General features: G+C 40.2%; 1 protein-coding gene across 4 annotated transcripts in view; it reads right to left on the minus strand.

The window, feature by feature from the left end:
* Window positions 1-17,068, minus strand: part of jag1b (jagged canonical Notch ligand 1b) — a 124,314-nt gene that overhangs the window by 66,312 nt on the left and 40,934 nt on the right. For all 4 annotated transcript variants that reach the window (XR_014620107.1, XR_014620108.1, XM_084321790.1 and 1 more), the window contains exon 3: window positions 15,685-15,736. Coding sequence is in view for 2 of the 4 variants with exons in the window: in XM_084321790.1 (XP_084177916.1) it covers window positions 15,685-15,736 (52 nt within the window). In the remaining 2 variants the exon portion in view is untranslated. The remainder of the gene's footprint in view (window positions 1-15,684; window positions 15,737-17,068) is intronic.

The following is a 17,068-nucleotide window of genomic DNA, read 5'->3' on the forward strand; positions in this document are numbered from 1 at the left end:
GCGAGATCTACAAACTATGACGGAGTTGCGAGTGTCCCCCCCCCACTGTTTTAACACTGTGCACTCGCACACCTATACCACCTGCTGCCCCAATATCTAAATCTGCACTAAGGGGAGAATGAAACGCATGTCCGGACATTTATTTACTACCCACACGGACGAGACGGAGGCCGGCTCTTCTCTGACTCGCTCCTCTGTGAGGTATGATGCAATGGAGTAGGCTGGAGTATTTACCATGGATGATGACGGTTGGGGAGGGGGGGGGGTAATGCTGAAGTCACAGCGCACAGTAACATTTCACAGCAGTCTGGAAGCCAGAGCCCGACCGTGTGGCATTTCTCTACCGGTCATCGGCCTGCAGCGGCTGGACTGGCACGTCCTCACTACCTGCTGCCTGGCTAACACCACCATCTATAAATCACACCGAGCGGAGATATAACGGCTCCCAGACTCAAATGCTCTTATAAGGGGAAAATAAGAAAGGGGCTTGTTAAAAAAAAGAAAAAAACAGTCTTATAAGCTAAAATAAAAGGAGCGGTTAGGGTTTCTCAGACAGACAGCTAGATCTCAAAAGGGCTCTGGACTTGGAGTTGGGAGTAAGATAAGAAGTGAAACTGCCTGCAGCACACAGCTACACTGCAAGTCTGGAGCCAAAACAATGAGAACAGGGTTAAAACAAAAAAACTGAAATAGGCCTACATCCAGGGCTTCGAAACAAACAGCTAAAAACACTGGTAAAGTTTTGGCCACGGACAAAATCTAAGTCAGTAAATCTGTCAATTCCACTAAACCCCTTTCCAACCGCCGGCGATTCAGTGCTTTCTATTATGAAAATGATTGTGGCAGCTGAGAAATTGAATTGGCTGCTGTCAGACACTGTGGCTGATGGGCAAAGCAGAGCATTTCATATCCTGCCTTCATCTAAATGGCAGCCATCATCACCCATGGCCTTGTGATGAGCAGGGTGAGAGTGGGGGTGAGGGGTGGCGGCGCCCTGGTGGAGCCTAGTGGAGCTCAGAGGGGGCTTAACCCGCATTCAATGTGTACATTCAGGGGGCTTTTCACACCAAAGGCCTAATAGTTCTCCGGGGAGCGGCAAATGCAGCAGAAACGACGAAACCCCGCTGACCTCAAACAGACCTGCATAAACAAGCAGGAGAATAAGGCCCCCGTCTGCTCTCCGCTGGAATCACCACTCTGTTGCCAGTCCAACCACCGACAGGCAGGCTTCCAAAGGCCATAAATATTAAACGGCAGAACCCAAAGCAACAACCGTACAAAGAGCACAAGATGGAACTCAATACCGCTGTGAACGACTCACGGTGGAGGCTCTGATAGGAGGTGCCATCACAGAGACGTCTCCAAATGATACATATCCTCTCTCATACCACCCAACGTGACTCGACTGGTAGAAGGAATGCGCCGACCGATGCAATTCTAGCACTTAAATATTGGCTCGCAGAGAGCACAGATTCGCTCCATTACGCTTCACTCTCTGGTATAACTGGTGGTTATACGGTAATCTATTATTCTCGATTAAGGCGATCCAATATCTTAATATCTACGTGTGTGTGAGCTTCATTACTTCATACGTGACTCTCTGTATCAGATATTAAAATTGCAATTCTCTGGCAGATACCCTACATTAAAACACATTGAGTGCCACGCCCCTTCCGGGAAGTGACCTGGCCTTACCGTCCATTAACCCCATGTAAACGTAGTTGTAGTTTGTAGAGCTAAACCTATATTTTATATTATAGCTATGGGTCTAATAACGCTGTCGATTGTCAGTGAGTTGCTTCCAGTCAACGTGCAAAAAACAGATTATATAATATAGTTTGGGATTAATCTTTTTGCAGAACATCTGATGTGAGGCAAGGACTCTATTTGACCAGTATTGGGTTAATCAGATGTTTTTTTCTCAGCCATCGCAGCGTGTCTGTGTGTGTGTGTGTATGACATTAGCGCTGACCAGGTCATGGATAATAGATTTTTCAGCCCGCTTCTCTAGCGTGCATAAGTACACATATACTATCGATAATCTAGAGTTTATTTGAAAACGATTCATAAATCAGCCGAAAAATTACAACGTGTTTTGTGTATTCCACTAAAGAGCTATTATCGCGGAATTTCTCTGGAATAACTAGAACTCTCCAAAACTATACTCTTATTCAAAACGGTATAAAACGGAAATGTACCAATGAAAAAACAATCCGTTTCGTACATGTTGACTGCAAGCAAGTCATTGATAAGCGAGGGGTGTTTTAGACCCATAGCCATAATTTAAGATATAGTTTAAGCCTTCGCAAATTTCCCCGACCTCCCATTGACTTCCTTATTGGCACTCTAGCCCATATATGGTCAAAGGGGGCATGGCACTGAATGTGTTAAGCCCATTATCAGCCTGACACCCTACATTAAGCCCATTATCAGCCTGATATCCAGTACCATTAGGACCCCCTCCACTTCTCTAGTACTCTAGTCTAGTAAGTACATAGTTCCATTAAGCTCCATCTATACTGTAGGTGGGGAGGATAGTGGACACTGGACAGTGAAACTTATGATCAATACATTCAGTCACTGTCAGAACTGCGAGTTAAATAATGGTTCAACTGTTTGCTAGGGACCTCCTGGAAACCCCTTCAAGGACCCGACTTTGATCACTCCAGTTAAAGGAAAGGATCGTGTGATCAATTACGAGAACATGTCAACTTCTTGCCTCCCTATTATTAGGAGGTTACAGGCTACTGTATTTTAAAAAGGTTTTGCCATTGTGGCTCTTACTAGGCATGTGGTTTTACAATACTGGGTAGTCAATGACTATATATTTATTTGATTGGAATTGGACGAGAATAGACCATTTTGAACGAAGTAGCACTGTGACGATTGTATAATAATTTTTTTAAATCATGTCTAATTAGGGGTGTAACGATGCATCGATTAATCGAAATGCATCGATTCTAATGTGATGATTCAACTGCATCGAGTGAATCAGTTCCCCCAGCCACATTTGTGTATTAAACTTTTTTTCTAATCGAATCGTGGTCAAATGAATAGATTTCATGATGCATTGAATCGTTGCCTGAATAATCGTAATCTAAATTAATCGTTGTGAGGTCGCATCGTTACACCCCTATGTCTAATCGCACACGTTATTTGTACTGGGAAAAACTAAAAAAAAACATCAAATGTAATTGAAACAGCCAGAAAAACGAAGCAGAACTCCACACACTGCTCTGCAGATGTTTCTGCTATGCATTGAGATCGGTCCGTTGATGGGTTTTATACACAGCAGGTTACTGCAGGGCACGTTATTTAAGTTAGTATGTATTCTGAGCTTTCAGATGGATTCTAAAGACCTCACTTTCTATTCCTCCTCTTCCTCTTCCCATCTCTCTTATTTCCTTCTCTTCCTCGTCTCGCTTCCCCTCTCTTCCTCATCTTTCTCCTCCCTCGTCTCTTCCCCTCTCTTCCTTGTCTCTCTTCCTCCTCCCTCGTCTCTCTCCCTCATCTCGCTTCCCCTCTCTTCCTCATCTTTCTCCTCCCTCGTCTCTTCCCCTCTCTTCCTCGTCTCTCTTCCTCCTCCCTCGTCTCTCTTCCTCGTCTCTCTCCCTCTCTTCCTAGTCTCTCTTCCCCTTCCTCATCTCTTTCTTGTCTCTATTCCTCTTCCCTCGTCTCTCTTCCTTGTATCTTCCTCATCCCTCTAGTTCAGTGATTCCCAACCTGGGGTCCGCGGACCACAGATGATGAGTTTTTTTTTTTTTTTTTTTTTTAGAGAAATATTTAATTAGCATATTTTTATAATTAGAAGCATGAATAGTCTCTCCACTACAATACAAAATAAAGATAAATAAATAAACATCTAGACATGATTTTTGAACGTTAACAGTAGGCTACCGGGTAGCCGCTAAAACGCGAATCAGTTGACTATCACTTTCCGTAGCTAGCCTAGCACGCTAGTTAACTTTCTCGGCTCGTCTGCAGTCAGCCGCCAGAGGCGAAAATGTGTGACAAACGAAAAGGAGATGACGGCAGCTCATCTGCAAAAAAAGTTAGGACCTACAGCAATCGCGAAAATTACATCACCATGGGCTTCACTGAGGGACCAGACAAACGACCCGAGTGTGTGATTTGTGGAGAAAAGTTGGCAAACTCGAGCCTGAAGCCCAGCAAGCTGAAGAGACATCAGGCGTCTAAGCACCCAGAAACCGTTGGGAAGGATCCAGACTTTTTTCGGAGGAAAGAACAGTCTCTCAAGGCGAACAAGCCCGTTGATGTTAGAGTAGCGTGGAGCAGGGGTGGCAGTGATTTACAGAAGGCTACCGAAGCCTCCTTTAAGTGTTCGCTTTTAATTGCAAAAGCAAAGAAACCAGCCTGCATCAAAATGGTTTAGAAACTGTGCGGCCCACAGGTGGCGGATAAACTAAAATCAGTACCACTCTCGAACAATGTAGTGAAAGACCGAATTGATAAGATGTCAAGTGATTGCGAGCAGCAGCTGTCAGAAAAGCTTAGAAAGGGTCCATTTGCCATATAACTTGATGAAACTACAACTGTCGCAGACAAGGCTGTGCTCATCGTTTATGTGCAGTATGTGCAGAAAATGAGGATCTGAAGCAGGACATTCTGTATTTTATTTTTTTATTATTTTTTAAACAAACACATAAACAAACATGACAACACACGATAAGATATACAAGCATTAATTGTCAGAGCACATCCAATGAAATCACATTTTAGTTAATTGTCTTATATAAGATATACCCCTAATACCTGTTATCTAAAAACCTACACACATATGCTCCAGCTCGAACCCCCCCCTCCCGGACCCCACCTTGGGTAGTACCTCCATTATCCCTCGCACCTAACCAGACACTACCATTATAAGCTAGCTTTTATTCTCTCCACCACTTCTAACCACATTGACATTTTGGATTCATTGAGACCCAGAATTCTTGCTGTAGATATTTCTTGATAAATCACATCGAGATATGTAAGAAACCAAACTTTCCGGCACATTTTTTCCGGTTGAAACCAGCGTGATGCGATCAGCTTTTTAGCTACTGTGATACCCGATAAAACCAATCTCTTTAGCTGTGGATTTACTGCAAACTCAAAAACATCATTCAATAGTAATACCGAGGGGTGTACAGGTATATTCCAAGATACGAGTTTTGATAATTGTTGGGTCACATCTTTCCAGAATGTCTTAACTGGTGGGCAGTCCCAATACATGTGCATAAATGTCCCTTCGTCCCCATTTGTACATTGGGAGCATTTGGAGTCTTGTTTAAGACCCATTCTGCACAGTCTTATAGGAGTACTGTCAAGTATGTCCTGTGAATATAGTTAAGATTGATTTGTTGATGGTCGGGGTTCCTTGATGTAAGTCGGACATTTGCCCAGGCTCCTTGCCAATCAAAGTCATTTTCCAGGTCTGGTATATCCCTCTTCCAGGCAGAGTCTATTTGGAGGGTTTCATACGAGGACGTTAGTAATTGATGATAAATATCTGAAACAAAACCTCTCGATGTCTCTCTTTCATAGAAGAATTTGTGGTATCTGTGGTGTTCAATTGGTATGTCTAATGGAACACCGTGAGACTTCAAACATAGCTGTAACTGTATGTAAAAAAGCCATGTGGACTTGGTGAGATTAATTTTTTGCGTATTTCTTTATAACTACAAAAACCCTGTTTGTTAAAAACATCCCCTAATGAGTGTATGCCTTGCTCTTCCCATATAGGGAATCTTATAGGTCGTTTTTCAATTAAGAGTGCATTGTTATTGAATAAGGGAGTATGATTGTGCCATTTATGTGGGTTAGGATTTTTTTTTGTGTTTCACGCCATATCCGGATCGCATGAGTAATTATGGGGCCAAATTTCCGTTCACAGTGCTTGATTGGTAGTTTAGTGTATGCTATGTCCTTCAGTCTATGTGGGGCTACTATGTTTTCTTCTAATTTTCTCCAGGATACTAATGCTTGGGGGTCAAACCATGTTGTCAATGGTCTTAATGTGTACGCCTTAAAATATTGGAAAAAATCTGGAAATGCCATGCCACCATCTGCTTTATTTCTCTGTGCGGTGGATCTTTTTATACGTGGTGGTTTGTTATTCCAAATAAATTTGTATGTGGAGGAGTGTAATCTTTTCCAGTAACCCTCTGGAGGGGGTAACGGTAGCATTGAACTGAAGAAGTTGATTCTAGGTAGTACATCCATCTTAACTATTGATATCCGTGCTTGTACTGTGTTTTTAAGTTTTGCCCACCTATCAAGGTCTTCTTTGATTTTGTTTTGGATTTTTGTGTAATTGTGCTTCACCGTTTGTCTTATGGTGGGGAATATTTCCACTCCCAAGCATCTAAAATGTTTTACCATCGGTATCTCTCCTGGGAGGGTTATATCTTTTTTTGCAGGGGTGTTATGACACAGGGGTGTAATGACACAGCTACATCAATAATGATAGAAGCTTGTCCACCAGACTATAACTTTTTTCAAATACGCAGAAAAAATAAAAGGGGCGGAGGAGTTGCAGCAATCTTCTCCTCAAAACTCTTGTTTAGAATCACAGAACTAGGCGAGTTCATGTCAATGGAATATCTTGCCATTGAACTAAAAACAGAATCAACTATTATTGTCACAATATACCGCCCGCCTAGACACTCACCAGTATTTATACAGGAGCTCTCTGAACTGATCTCACTATGTGTTACCGGATATGATAAGGTGATCCTAAATGGAGACCTGAACATCCATTTTAATAAGAAAACAGACTCCAAAACTATGGAACTAAAAAATCGACTGGATAGCTTTGACCAAATACAGCATATAACAAATGCAACTCACCGGCTTGGGAATACACTAGACTTAGTTATAACAACAACTGGGCATAACAAATATCTCAATAACTGAATTACCTCTCTCCGACCATCACTGTATATTTTTTGATACTCAAATAACCCTTACTAAAACAAAAAAAGAAATCATAGTTAAAAAGAGGCTCCTAAACGACAAAGCTGAATCAAAGTTCATTGATCTTATCAGACTACATGAACCTGCACACAATCATGACAGCTCTCTAAATGAAATGGTAGAAAATCTCAATGATGCAATGTCATCTATATTAAATTCTGTCGCCCCATTAAAAACGAAAAAGAAGAAAACTAGAGCCTCGCCCTGGTTAAACTATAATACGGTCAACGAAGAAAAAAGGAAATGTCGTGCAGCGGAGCGAAAATGGAGAAAAACAAAAACCACCATATGCTGTGATATATACAAAGATGCTTTAACTGCTTATAATAAAACCATCCGCTTAGCAAGGAAAGATTACTTCTCTAAAATCATTACAGAAAATGCTGGAAACTCCAGAATCCTCTTTTCCACTATTAATGTACTACTCAACACTGCCCCTACACCTCCTCAGTCATCAACGGTTAAGTGTGAAGAACTTGCACTATTCTTTAACAACAAAATAACCTTGATCAGGGCCAGCATTACTCATGATGGAAATAAAGTTGATTGCGGCAAACCGTGCAATGTAACCATGAGAAGTTTCACATGCATCACATTAGATGTACTCTGCAAAACAGTCTCAGAATGTAACTCCTCCACCTCAGACATTGACCCTATACCTACAGCTTTCTTCAAACGGGTATTTAATAGTGTTTCAAGCCCTGTGCTAGATATCATAAACACTTCCCTTAGGACTGGTATTTTCCCGGATGCCTTTAAAACAGCAGTTGTAAAGCCATTACTAAAAAAACCTAACTTGGATAGTAATGAAATGGAAAATTATCGTCCAATATCCAACCTACCATTCATTAGTAAAGTACTTGAAAAGATAGTTTCAGTTCAAATAAATTCCTTTCTTGAAGAAAACAACATCTTAGAAGAATTTCAGTCAGGATTCAGAAAATATCATAGCACTGAAACTGGCTTCACCAAAATAATCAGTGACCTCAGACTAAACTCTGACGAGAATAAGATCTCCATCCTTATCCTGTTAGATCTCAGTGCAGCATTTGATACAATCGATCACGATATTCTAATCGATCGTCTTGAAAACCATGTCGGTTTCTCAGACCATGTGCTAGGCTGGTTTAAAACATACATCAGAGGGAGGAAATTCTATGTTAAACTAGGAGATCACATGTCTGATATATACGACAACAACTATGGAGTTGCACAAGGGAGTTGCTTAGGTCCTTTACTCTTCTCCCTTTACATGTTACCGCTGGGTGATATCATCAGAGAACATAATGTAGATTTCCATAGCTATGCGGATGATACACAACTGTACATATCTGCTGAACCAAATGATACAGCGATTAGCTCCATTACAGACTGCTTACTGGCAATAAATAAATGGATGAGTAAGAACTTCCTGAAACTAAACGAGAACAAAACTGAAATTCTAATTATCGGCTCCAAAACTAAAAAAGAAACATTAATAAAGAACCTGGGGGGACTAACCCCTTGGATCAAATCTGAGGTCACTAGTCTTGGGGTTGTCATAGATTCAGAACTGAACTTCAATTCTCATATTAGCAAAGTGACGAAAACATCGTTCTTCCATCTCAGAAATATAGCAAAAGTACGACCATTTATTAATCAGAACGATGCTGAGAAGCTAATTCATGCATTCATATCTAGCCGGTTAGACTACTGTAATGCACTTTTCACAGGTCTCCCTAAGAAAACCACAGAGAGGCTTCAGCTAATCCAAAACTCTGCAGCCCGACTGCTAACTAGAACCAAAAGGAGAGAGCACATTAGTCCAGTCTTAGCCGCTTTACACTGGCTTCCTGTAACATTTAGAATTGACTTTAAGGTCCTTCTCCTTACATACAAAGCTCTAAATGGACAGGGACCTAGCTACATCGCCAACACTCTAATAAATTACACACCAGCAAGAACACTGCGATCATCAGCTGCTGGACTACTAGAGGCTCCCAGAAGCAGTCAAAAGAGGATCGGTAATGCAGCCTTTATCAACTATGCCCCAAAACTATGGAACAAACTACCCCAAAACATCAGGGAAGCCAACTCGCTAGACATCTTTAAAAGACAGCTTAAAACCTATCTCTTTGCTCAGGCATTTCACTGATAGATATCTGCTACCACCTAGTGGCAAGAGGAAACATCAGGGATATCCTGACACAACTTGTATTTATTCTTACCCTGCCTACTCTTTTACACTGCCTATCAAATTCATGTGTCGGTTATTGCACTTTTTACTTCTTACTGATGACTATTTTTAAACTGAATCATTTTAAACTATTCTTATTATTTGCTATGCTCGCTCATGCCTGTATTTTTTATGTCCGTCGGTTATTGCACTTTTTAATTACTGAATAGAGAGCCTATTAGGATGCTAGATCCTAATGTGAAACACTATGCTTATGGCAGATCAATCAGCATGGATTGTCTGTAAACTTTAATACATGGCAGTTTGGTTTGTTAGAACAGACTGTAATCTTATGCTTATGGCAGATCAATCAGCATGGATTGTCTGTAAACTTTCACTTGCTTATGGCAGATCAATCAGCATGGATTGTCTGTAAACTTTATGCATTGTTGTCACTTGCCATATCTTACTATGCTCGCTCATGCCTGTATTTTTTATGTCCGTTCTATTTTATAATTTTTATTTTATTTTATTTTTATTTGACTATTTTTAAACTGAATCATTTTAAACTATTTTTACTATTTGTGTTACTGAAAACTGTAAGCGGAGAGCCTATTGGGATGCTAGATCCTAATGTGAAACACTGTGATTCTACCTGTCTATCTTTTTATGCTCGCTTATGCCTGTATTTTTTACTGTTGTGAAGCACTTTGAACTGCAACCTCTGTATGAAAAGTGCTATACAAATAAAGTTATTATTATTATTATATTATTAAGTGGAAGGAAAGCCGACTTCGGCCAATTTATCTTAAATCCCGATAAATCACCAAAGTTCTCAATCAACTTGAGCAGATGAGGCAATGTGGTGTTGGGGTTTTGCATGAACAATATTACGTCGTCCGCATAAACTAATTTTATGTTGTGTGCCCTTGATTACGATTGGTTCTATGGATTGGGATTGTCTTATATATTGTGCTAAAGGCTCTAATGATAGATTGAATAGTCCGGGACTAAGAGGGCAACCCTGTCTGGCTGAGCGTGATACCGGAAAGATTTTGGAGATGATTGTACCTGTTGTAATCATGGCCGATGGGTCTTTGTATAATACTTTAATCATATCAATGAATCCTTTCCCTAACCCCATCCTTTCTAATACTGCCCATAGATACGACCATTCCAGCCTGTCAAAGGCTTTCATAGCATCCAGGGACAGCATCGCCTTAGGTATGGTGTCATCCTTGTCGGCATCTAGTACGTGCAGTATTCGTCTTATGTTATCAGTGATCAGGCGGCCTCTTATGAAGCCAGTTTGGTCCGGGTGAACTAAAGACGTCATATGCTTTTGTAATCTGATGGCTAATACCTTAGAGTACAGTTTGATATCGGTTCCGAGGAGGCTTAAAGGTCTATAACTACCACACTCGTTGGGGTCTTTGTCTTTTTTAAGGAGGACTGTTATGAGTGCAATATTGTCATTCTTATGGAAGTTCCCCTCCTTGACTGAGTATAAGATCATATTTAGTAATAAGGGTCCAATTATGTCCCAACAAGAAAGGTACATTTCTGATGGGATACAGTCTCTTCCAGGAGCCTTACCACTTTGCATTTCGGATATGGCCTTCTTGAGTTCCTCTAGTGTGATCGGTGTTTCTAACTGTTTAGCGTCATCCTCTGAAAGTTTAGGGAGAATAATTTGATTAAGATATGTGTCCATTTTGTTTTGATCGAAGGTTGTTTCTGATTTATATAAGTCGGAGTAGAATACTTTGAATGTATCGTTTATTTTTACAGGGTCTGTTTCAAGTACTTGTTGTGCTCTAATTAAGCATTACATCACGCGCAGGAGTGGTTTGTGACCAATAAACCATGCCTAGGGGTGGTCGTTAGGCCCGAGGCGCAGCCGAGGGTCGTTAGACCCCCTAGGCATGGTTTATTGGTCACAAATCACGACTACAAGTGGTGTAAAGCTTTTATACAACTGCCAGATTCATCCAACCTTATTTCTATACAATAAACACACATTAATCGAAGATTTATTGAAAAAACCATCCGCCAGAAAAAGTAGTTCCCACAACTACAAAAAAGACAAGTTGCCTCCATGTGGAAGCAGCTTGAAGTGCATCCAACCAAACTAACACATCCAACTGTGTATTATTGGAATGATTGAGAGAAGTTGCCTCATGTGGAAGCAGCTTGAAGTGCATCCAACCAACTAACACATCCAACTGTGTATTATTGGAATGATTGATTGAAAATTTTATTACCAGATGCAGAATGGGTACAATACAGTACGGCTCAATACACACAATTGTTAAGGGAATGCAGACCTACTTTCAATAGAACTTCATTCTTAGATGCTTCTATATAAAGTAGGTAAAACAAATTAAAACGTTTTCTTTGCCCTATAGGAAAAAAACGTTTTCTTCGCCCTATTTTTTTATTTATTTCTTTTAGCCTAAACTTAACCAGTTGGAAACCAGGGGTACAGTAATAAAATTAGCAATCAACCAATCAATCAATTCAATAGACCATGCTCACTTAAAACAGCGCTGCTTCTCTCTCAGTCTGACTCCCCCGCTGTTGCAGACAGGAGTGTGTGTGTGTGTGTGTGCGTGTGTGTGTGTGTGTCACAGTGTGTGTGTGTGCGTGCGTGTGTGTGTGTATGTGTGTGTGTGTGTGTGTGTGTGTGTGTGTGTATGTGTGTGTGTGTGTTTGTGGGTACGCCAGCGTCGGACAGTGTGAGAGAGAACGCTGCAGTCAGTAGAAAGTAGGAAGGAAGAAATTTAAATCAATCAATTAATCAATCAATCAATCCGCGATTTTTCTTTTGTTCTAGATTGACTCAAGACCCATCAATTACATCATCCAACATTGTTTAAAGGACTAACACATTCCCCTTGACAGAATCGCTTCATATTTAGTCGTTATGGTGCTTTCAACATAACCATTTGTTGTCCGCGATCTTGTTTTCTCCCGGAGTGAGCCGGGGAGTGATATGTGATTCGGTTGTGGGCGGGTCCTGAGCCCAGGACCGTGGATTGTTGCCAATAAAGACGTGTAAATGGCCAATCAGAATCGAGAAATTTGCATGCCGTTGTATAATGGTAGTTATATCTGCAAATTTTGCATGAATTCTTAATCGCATGGCTAATAGGTGACTAGGTTTAGAACCTTGGGAGTACTGCTGTTGTCTTGTGCTGCGTATTTGTATTTCCGATTGTTGTCTGTATATGGCATTGATCTCTATTTTTAGTATGTTAACTTGATTCTCTAGTCGAGTTGAGTTGTTGTATTTTAGAGAATTAAATAACGTTGAGTAAAGCGTTTCCAGCTCAGCCAGTTTTGTGCATTGATTCTTGCGCATTTGAGGAAAATCTTTGATCATTCCCTTTACCGACATCCATATTATTCTGGGGTCTTGCACCGAGTTTGCATTCTCCCGTTGGAATACTATAAGAGCTTCTTTGAGTTGTGTAATGAATTCCTTGTTATTAAGCAGCATCGAGTTAAATCGCCATCTTGGGGCTCGGGAGGATAGTATACCAAATGTTCCTTTAAGGAGTAAATAACAGTGATCTGATAGTGCGTTGGGTATCATTTCCACTTCATAATTATCAAATAGTCTCTGTGATGCAAAGACATAATCTATTCTGGATAATGTGTTATGTCTCGCAGATCGACAAGAGTACTTTCGGGTCGTGGGATTAAGTAATCGCCATAAGTCATTTACACCTGTAATCTTCGACCAATCCTTTAATGCCTTAGATGAATTCTTTTGTTCGCTGGAAAAGGCGAGGTAAGATTTGTCCATCCTTGGGTTCCAGATGGCATTAAAATCCGCACCTATTATAAATGAGTAATCGGGAATGTCTAACATTGCATTGGTTAGTGTAGTGAAGAAATCCTCTTCGTACAAATTTGGGGCGTATACCGCTACCAACGCTATTTTCCTGTTCTTATGTACAATCTTAGCTATAGTTATCCGACCTTCTACATCAGACCATACTCCCTTTAATACAATATTCAACTTACGTTTAACGACTATGGCTACACCCCGAGTTCTCGTACCAATAGAAGAGTGACTAATATTATGATATGTGTTGCAGGACATTCTCATGTCAGTCAACCTTACTACCACCACTCGAGGTGAGGATATTTTTACTGCAGTGGATTCTTACTTCATTCAACATAAATGCAAACCGTTCACCATTAGGGCCTGATTTGAGAGGATGAATACAGGATTTGAATATTGGCCAACATTTTGAAATACATATGGTGCAAGATGAGATTTGTTGATTGAAGGCACAAGTCAAAGAAGCATAGTGGGTCTAATTATGATGCATATGCCTGTGTATAAGCAGTTTGTTATTAAAATGACAAAAAAAATATTTTATGGTATTTTATTAGGAGGGGGGTCCAGGAATTTCATCAGAGATGTTTGGGGGTCCCTGGGGGAAAAAAGGTTGGGAACCCCTGCTCTAGTTGCACCGGTTAACACCAACACCAGACCAACAGGCCACGTGGGAGAAGAATATACCTCAACATAGGGCTGGGCGATATAACGATAAATATCGCGATATATTGTAATATATATTGTAAAATCGTTTTTTTTTTTTTTTTTTTTTTACCTGCAACAGGGCAGTTTTAAAACCAGAGACAGTGGACAGACTTGTCTTTCTTGCCTGCAACTTAAAGTAATGGCTTTGCTTGTCCAAATGACAATACTGACCAAATTCAGATTTATTTTTCTCTTGTCCATTTATTTTGTTTGCTTTCTAATTTAAAATACATTTTGAAACCGTCTGTACACAGTAGGCTATGTGTGCTAGCAGAACTAGACTCCAGTCACGAGTCACAGTGCACATGTGCGGTGGTTTGTCCACCAAAAAAGCGCCAAAAGATCGAAAATAAACGAGCAGAGCCAGAACTGTTCAACTCCTCTGGAGCCACAGCCAGCAGAGAAGCCGGTTTACTTTAGCTTTTAAACCAGCTGCAGCCTGAGAACTGGAGTGTGAGGGGATGTAACACTAAAGATGGCGGCAATGACAAAGAATTGCTGCAAAATAAACATACATCTGTTGTTAAAAAAATATTTTTTTTTTTTTTAATTTTTTTTATACTTATAACAATTCGATAATTATCGATATCGAGAAATAAAATAAAATTATCATATCGTTATCGCGATATGATTTTTTTCCATATCGCCCAGCCCTACCTCAACATCACCTCCCTGTGGGGGGGGGGGGGGGGGGGGGTCGGGAAGAGAGAGAGAGAGAGGAAGAGAGCAAGAGCGAGAGATGGAGCAGAGGATATGTTGATACAACTATATGCATCCGCTGAGAGCACAGAACAAGTGAATAAGATAATTCAGAGTGAATTATTTATGATTTCGAATTGGATTTACTGAAAACAGACTAAAATTAAATGTAGCAAAAACAAAATGTCTTATACTCTGCTCTAAATATGCCTTAAGGTCGGAGCATAGACTGAGTCTCTCATTACAAGACGCTGGTATTGAACAAGTGAAGGAGGCCAAATTGTTGGGTGTAACTATTGACGAGGCACTACTTTGGTCTACCCAGATTAATAACATGGTTACCAGGATGAGTAGAAACATCTCCATAATAAGAATAAATGCCTACCTCCTAACGAATACAACAATTAAAATGGTAGTACAATCTTTAGTCTTGTCCCATCTTGACTACTGCCCAGCAATTTGGTCTAGCGCGTCAAAGCAAGAGCTTAGTAAACTCCAGCTCACTCAAAATAGAGCTCACTCTTCACTGCTCTATAAGGAATAGTGTGGAGGGAATGCATGCTAGACTGTCGTGGATGAGGGTGGAGGAGAGACTAGCATGCAGTTTGATTAGGTTTTTAAAGAACATTTGTACCTTGGGTAAACGCACTCAATTGTATTCTATGCTTTTATCCACCAATGATAGACATGACCATAATACCAGACATGCTTCAAGTAGTCGCTTCACCCTACCTCTGCCTAGAACCAACGCTCTAAAGAAAACTGCAATGTATAGAGCCATAACATACTGGAATAGGATCCCATTACATATTATACGGACGGAAAACAAGGACAGTTTCAAAAAGAAACTCAAAGGAGCCATAATCCAGAAGGAAATTAATATATGTCATGCATGAGTGTAGCTGCAGCCATGTTATCCAAAACGTCTTCTGATTACTTTGTGTGTTTTTCTTTTCTTTTGAAAGGTATGGTGAAATTGATGTTTTAGTAACATTGATGAGCATTCTAAAAGCAATTCTTAAAAAGATTCAATTTTAAAAACAATCTTAAATTGTATTTAACACTGTATTTTGTATTTTGTTTTGTTTTTTGTTTTCTGTTTCTTTGCTTGCATGTAATTTTAGCCATCTTAATTGTTAGTTTCATTGTGTATTGTATGTTGAGTACCGACTTTTAATAATTCTGTTTTGCAATAATTGTTTTTTTGTGTGGAACCCAGGAAGACTAGCTGGTTGCCATGGCACCAGCTAATGGGGATCCAAACAGAAAGTGAGTCAGAGGGAGAGATACTCACCATTGGTTTCGTTGTTGAAGTCCAAGGCTTCCACTATCAGAGTGTAGGACCTCTGCAGAACAGAAACAAAACAAAACGTCAAAAACAAACACAATCAAGCAGCGATAACATCTTCATGCAACTGTCCTGAAGGTTAACACTCGGGGACCAGATGTCTTTACCAATTGTATGAAGGCTGAGAGGGAAACAGAGGACACAGGAGAAAAGGTTATTTATTGAGACAGTAGGATGGCTGAAAGGGAGACACAGGGGAGATGGTTCTTTATTGAGACAGTAAGAAGGCTGAGAGTAGGGCTGGGCGATATGGCCTAAATATGATATCACGATATTTTCTGACCTTTCGGCGATACACGATACACATCACGATGTTTTTCTTTTTTTCCCCAAACAATTCATTATGAGGCTTACCAAGACAGTATTTGAGTTTGCAAGCTAACATTAAAGACAAAATAAAATACCCATGCATTTAGCATTTTTATATTATATATTAGATTTAGATTATTGGATTATTAGATTATATATTGCATATATTTAGCAATGAGATATTATATGATTTAGATATGAAATATGATTAATTGAAAATGGGGGACCCTGATGTAAACAAGACGAAAGTCTTTCTCTGGTCTGCATCCCCTTAACAATTGTATGTATTGAGCTATACTGTACCCATTCTGCAATATGTTAATAAAGTTTTAAATCAATCAATCAATAGCATTTTAGCATTTTTATGAAACTACTGTATATTTGTATGTCTCTAAATGTTTTGATGAATTGAAAATGGAGGACCCTTATGTAAAAAATGCGAAAGTCTTTTTCTGGTCTTCATCCTCCAGTCCACTGTTGTTGTATTGAGCTGTACTGTATTGTACCCATTCTGCATTCAATCATTCAGCCGGCAACAGAATAATTTTGATCGACAGTCGAGTCTGCCAATTACGTCACACCGCTTGCACCAATCGGCAAGCGCTATGCGTTTTTTACTTCCGCTTTTGTCCGCCATTGATTTTGACGAGAGCTCAGCTCAACGACAACAACAACAGCTCCCTGCGGCCGACGAGTGATTACCAGCGCACCGCAGCATGAACGAGGCATAATGATTTTACTGCAACAAATGTTATAATAAAAGCCTTTCCATACATCCGTCTGATTGAAAACTTTATTAACAGACCGCAGAATGGGCACGCACAACTCAGCACGGGCTGAGATATGAACAGTAAAATGCTTGCTATCTATGTCGTCATCGGACGTTGCTATGTTTGGGTAAATACGCTGATGTTATTGAACGTGTAACTATATAACGTTAATGCCACAAAACGAATGCTTTTGTTAATAATAAGTAGTAACTTTGATGCAGTAGTGTGTGTGTGGGGGCGGCGTTGTTCAA

The sequence above is a fragment of the Notolepis coatsorum genome (assembly GCF_963971535.1).
Source record: "Notolepis coatsorum genome assembly, chromosome: 9".
Lineage (NCBI taxonomy): Eukaryota > Metazoa > Chordata > Actinopteri > Aulopiformes > Paralepididae > Notolepis > Notolepis coatsorum.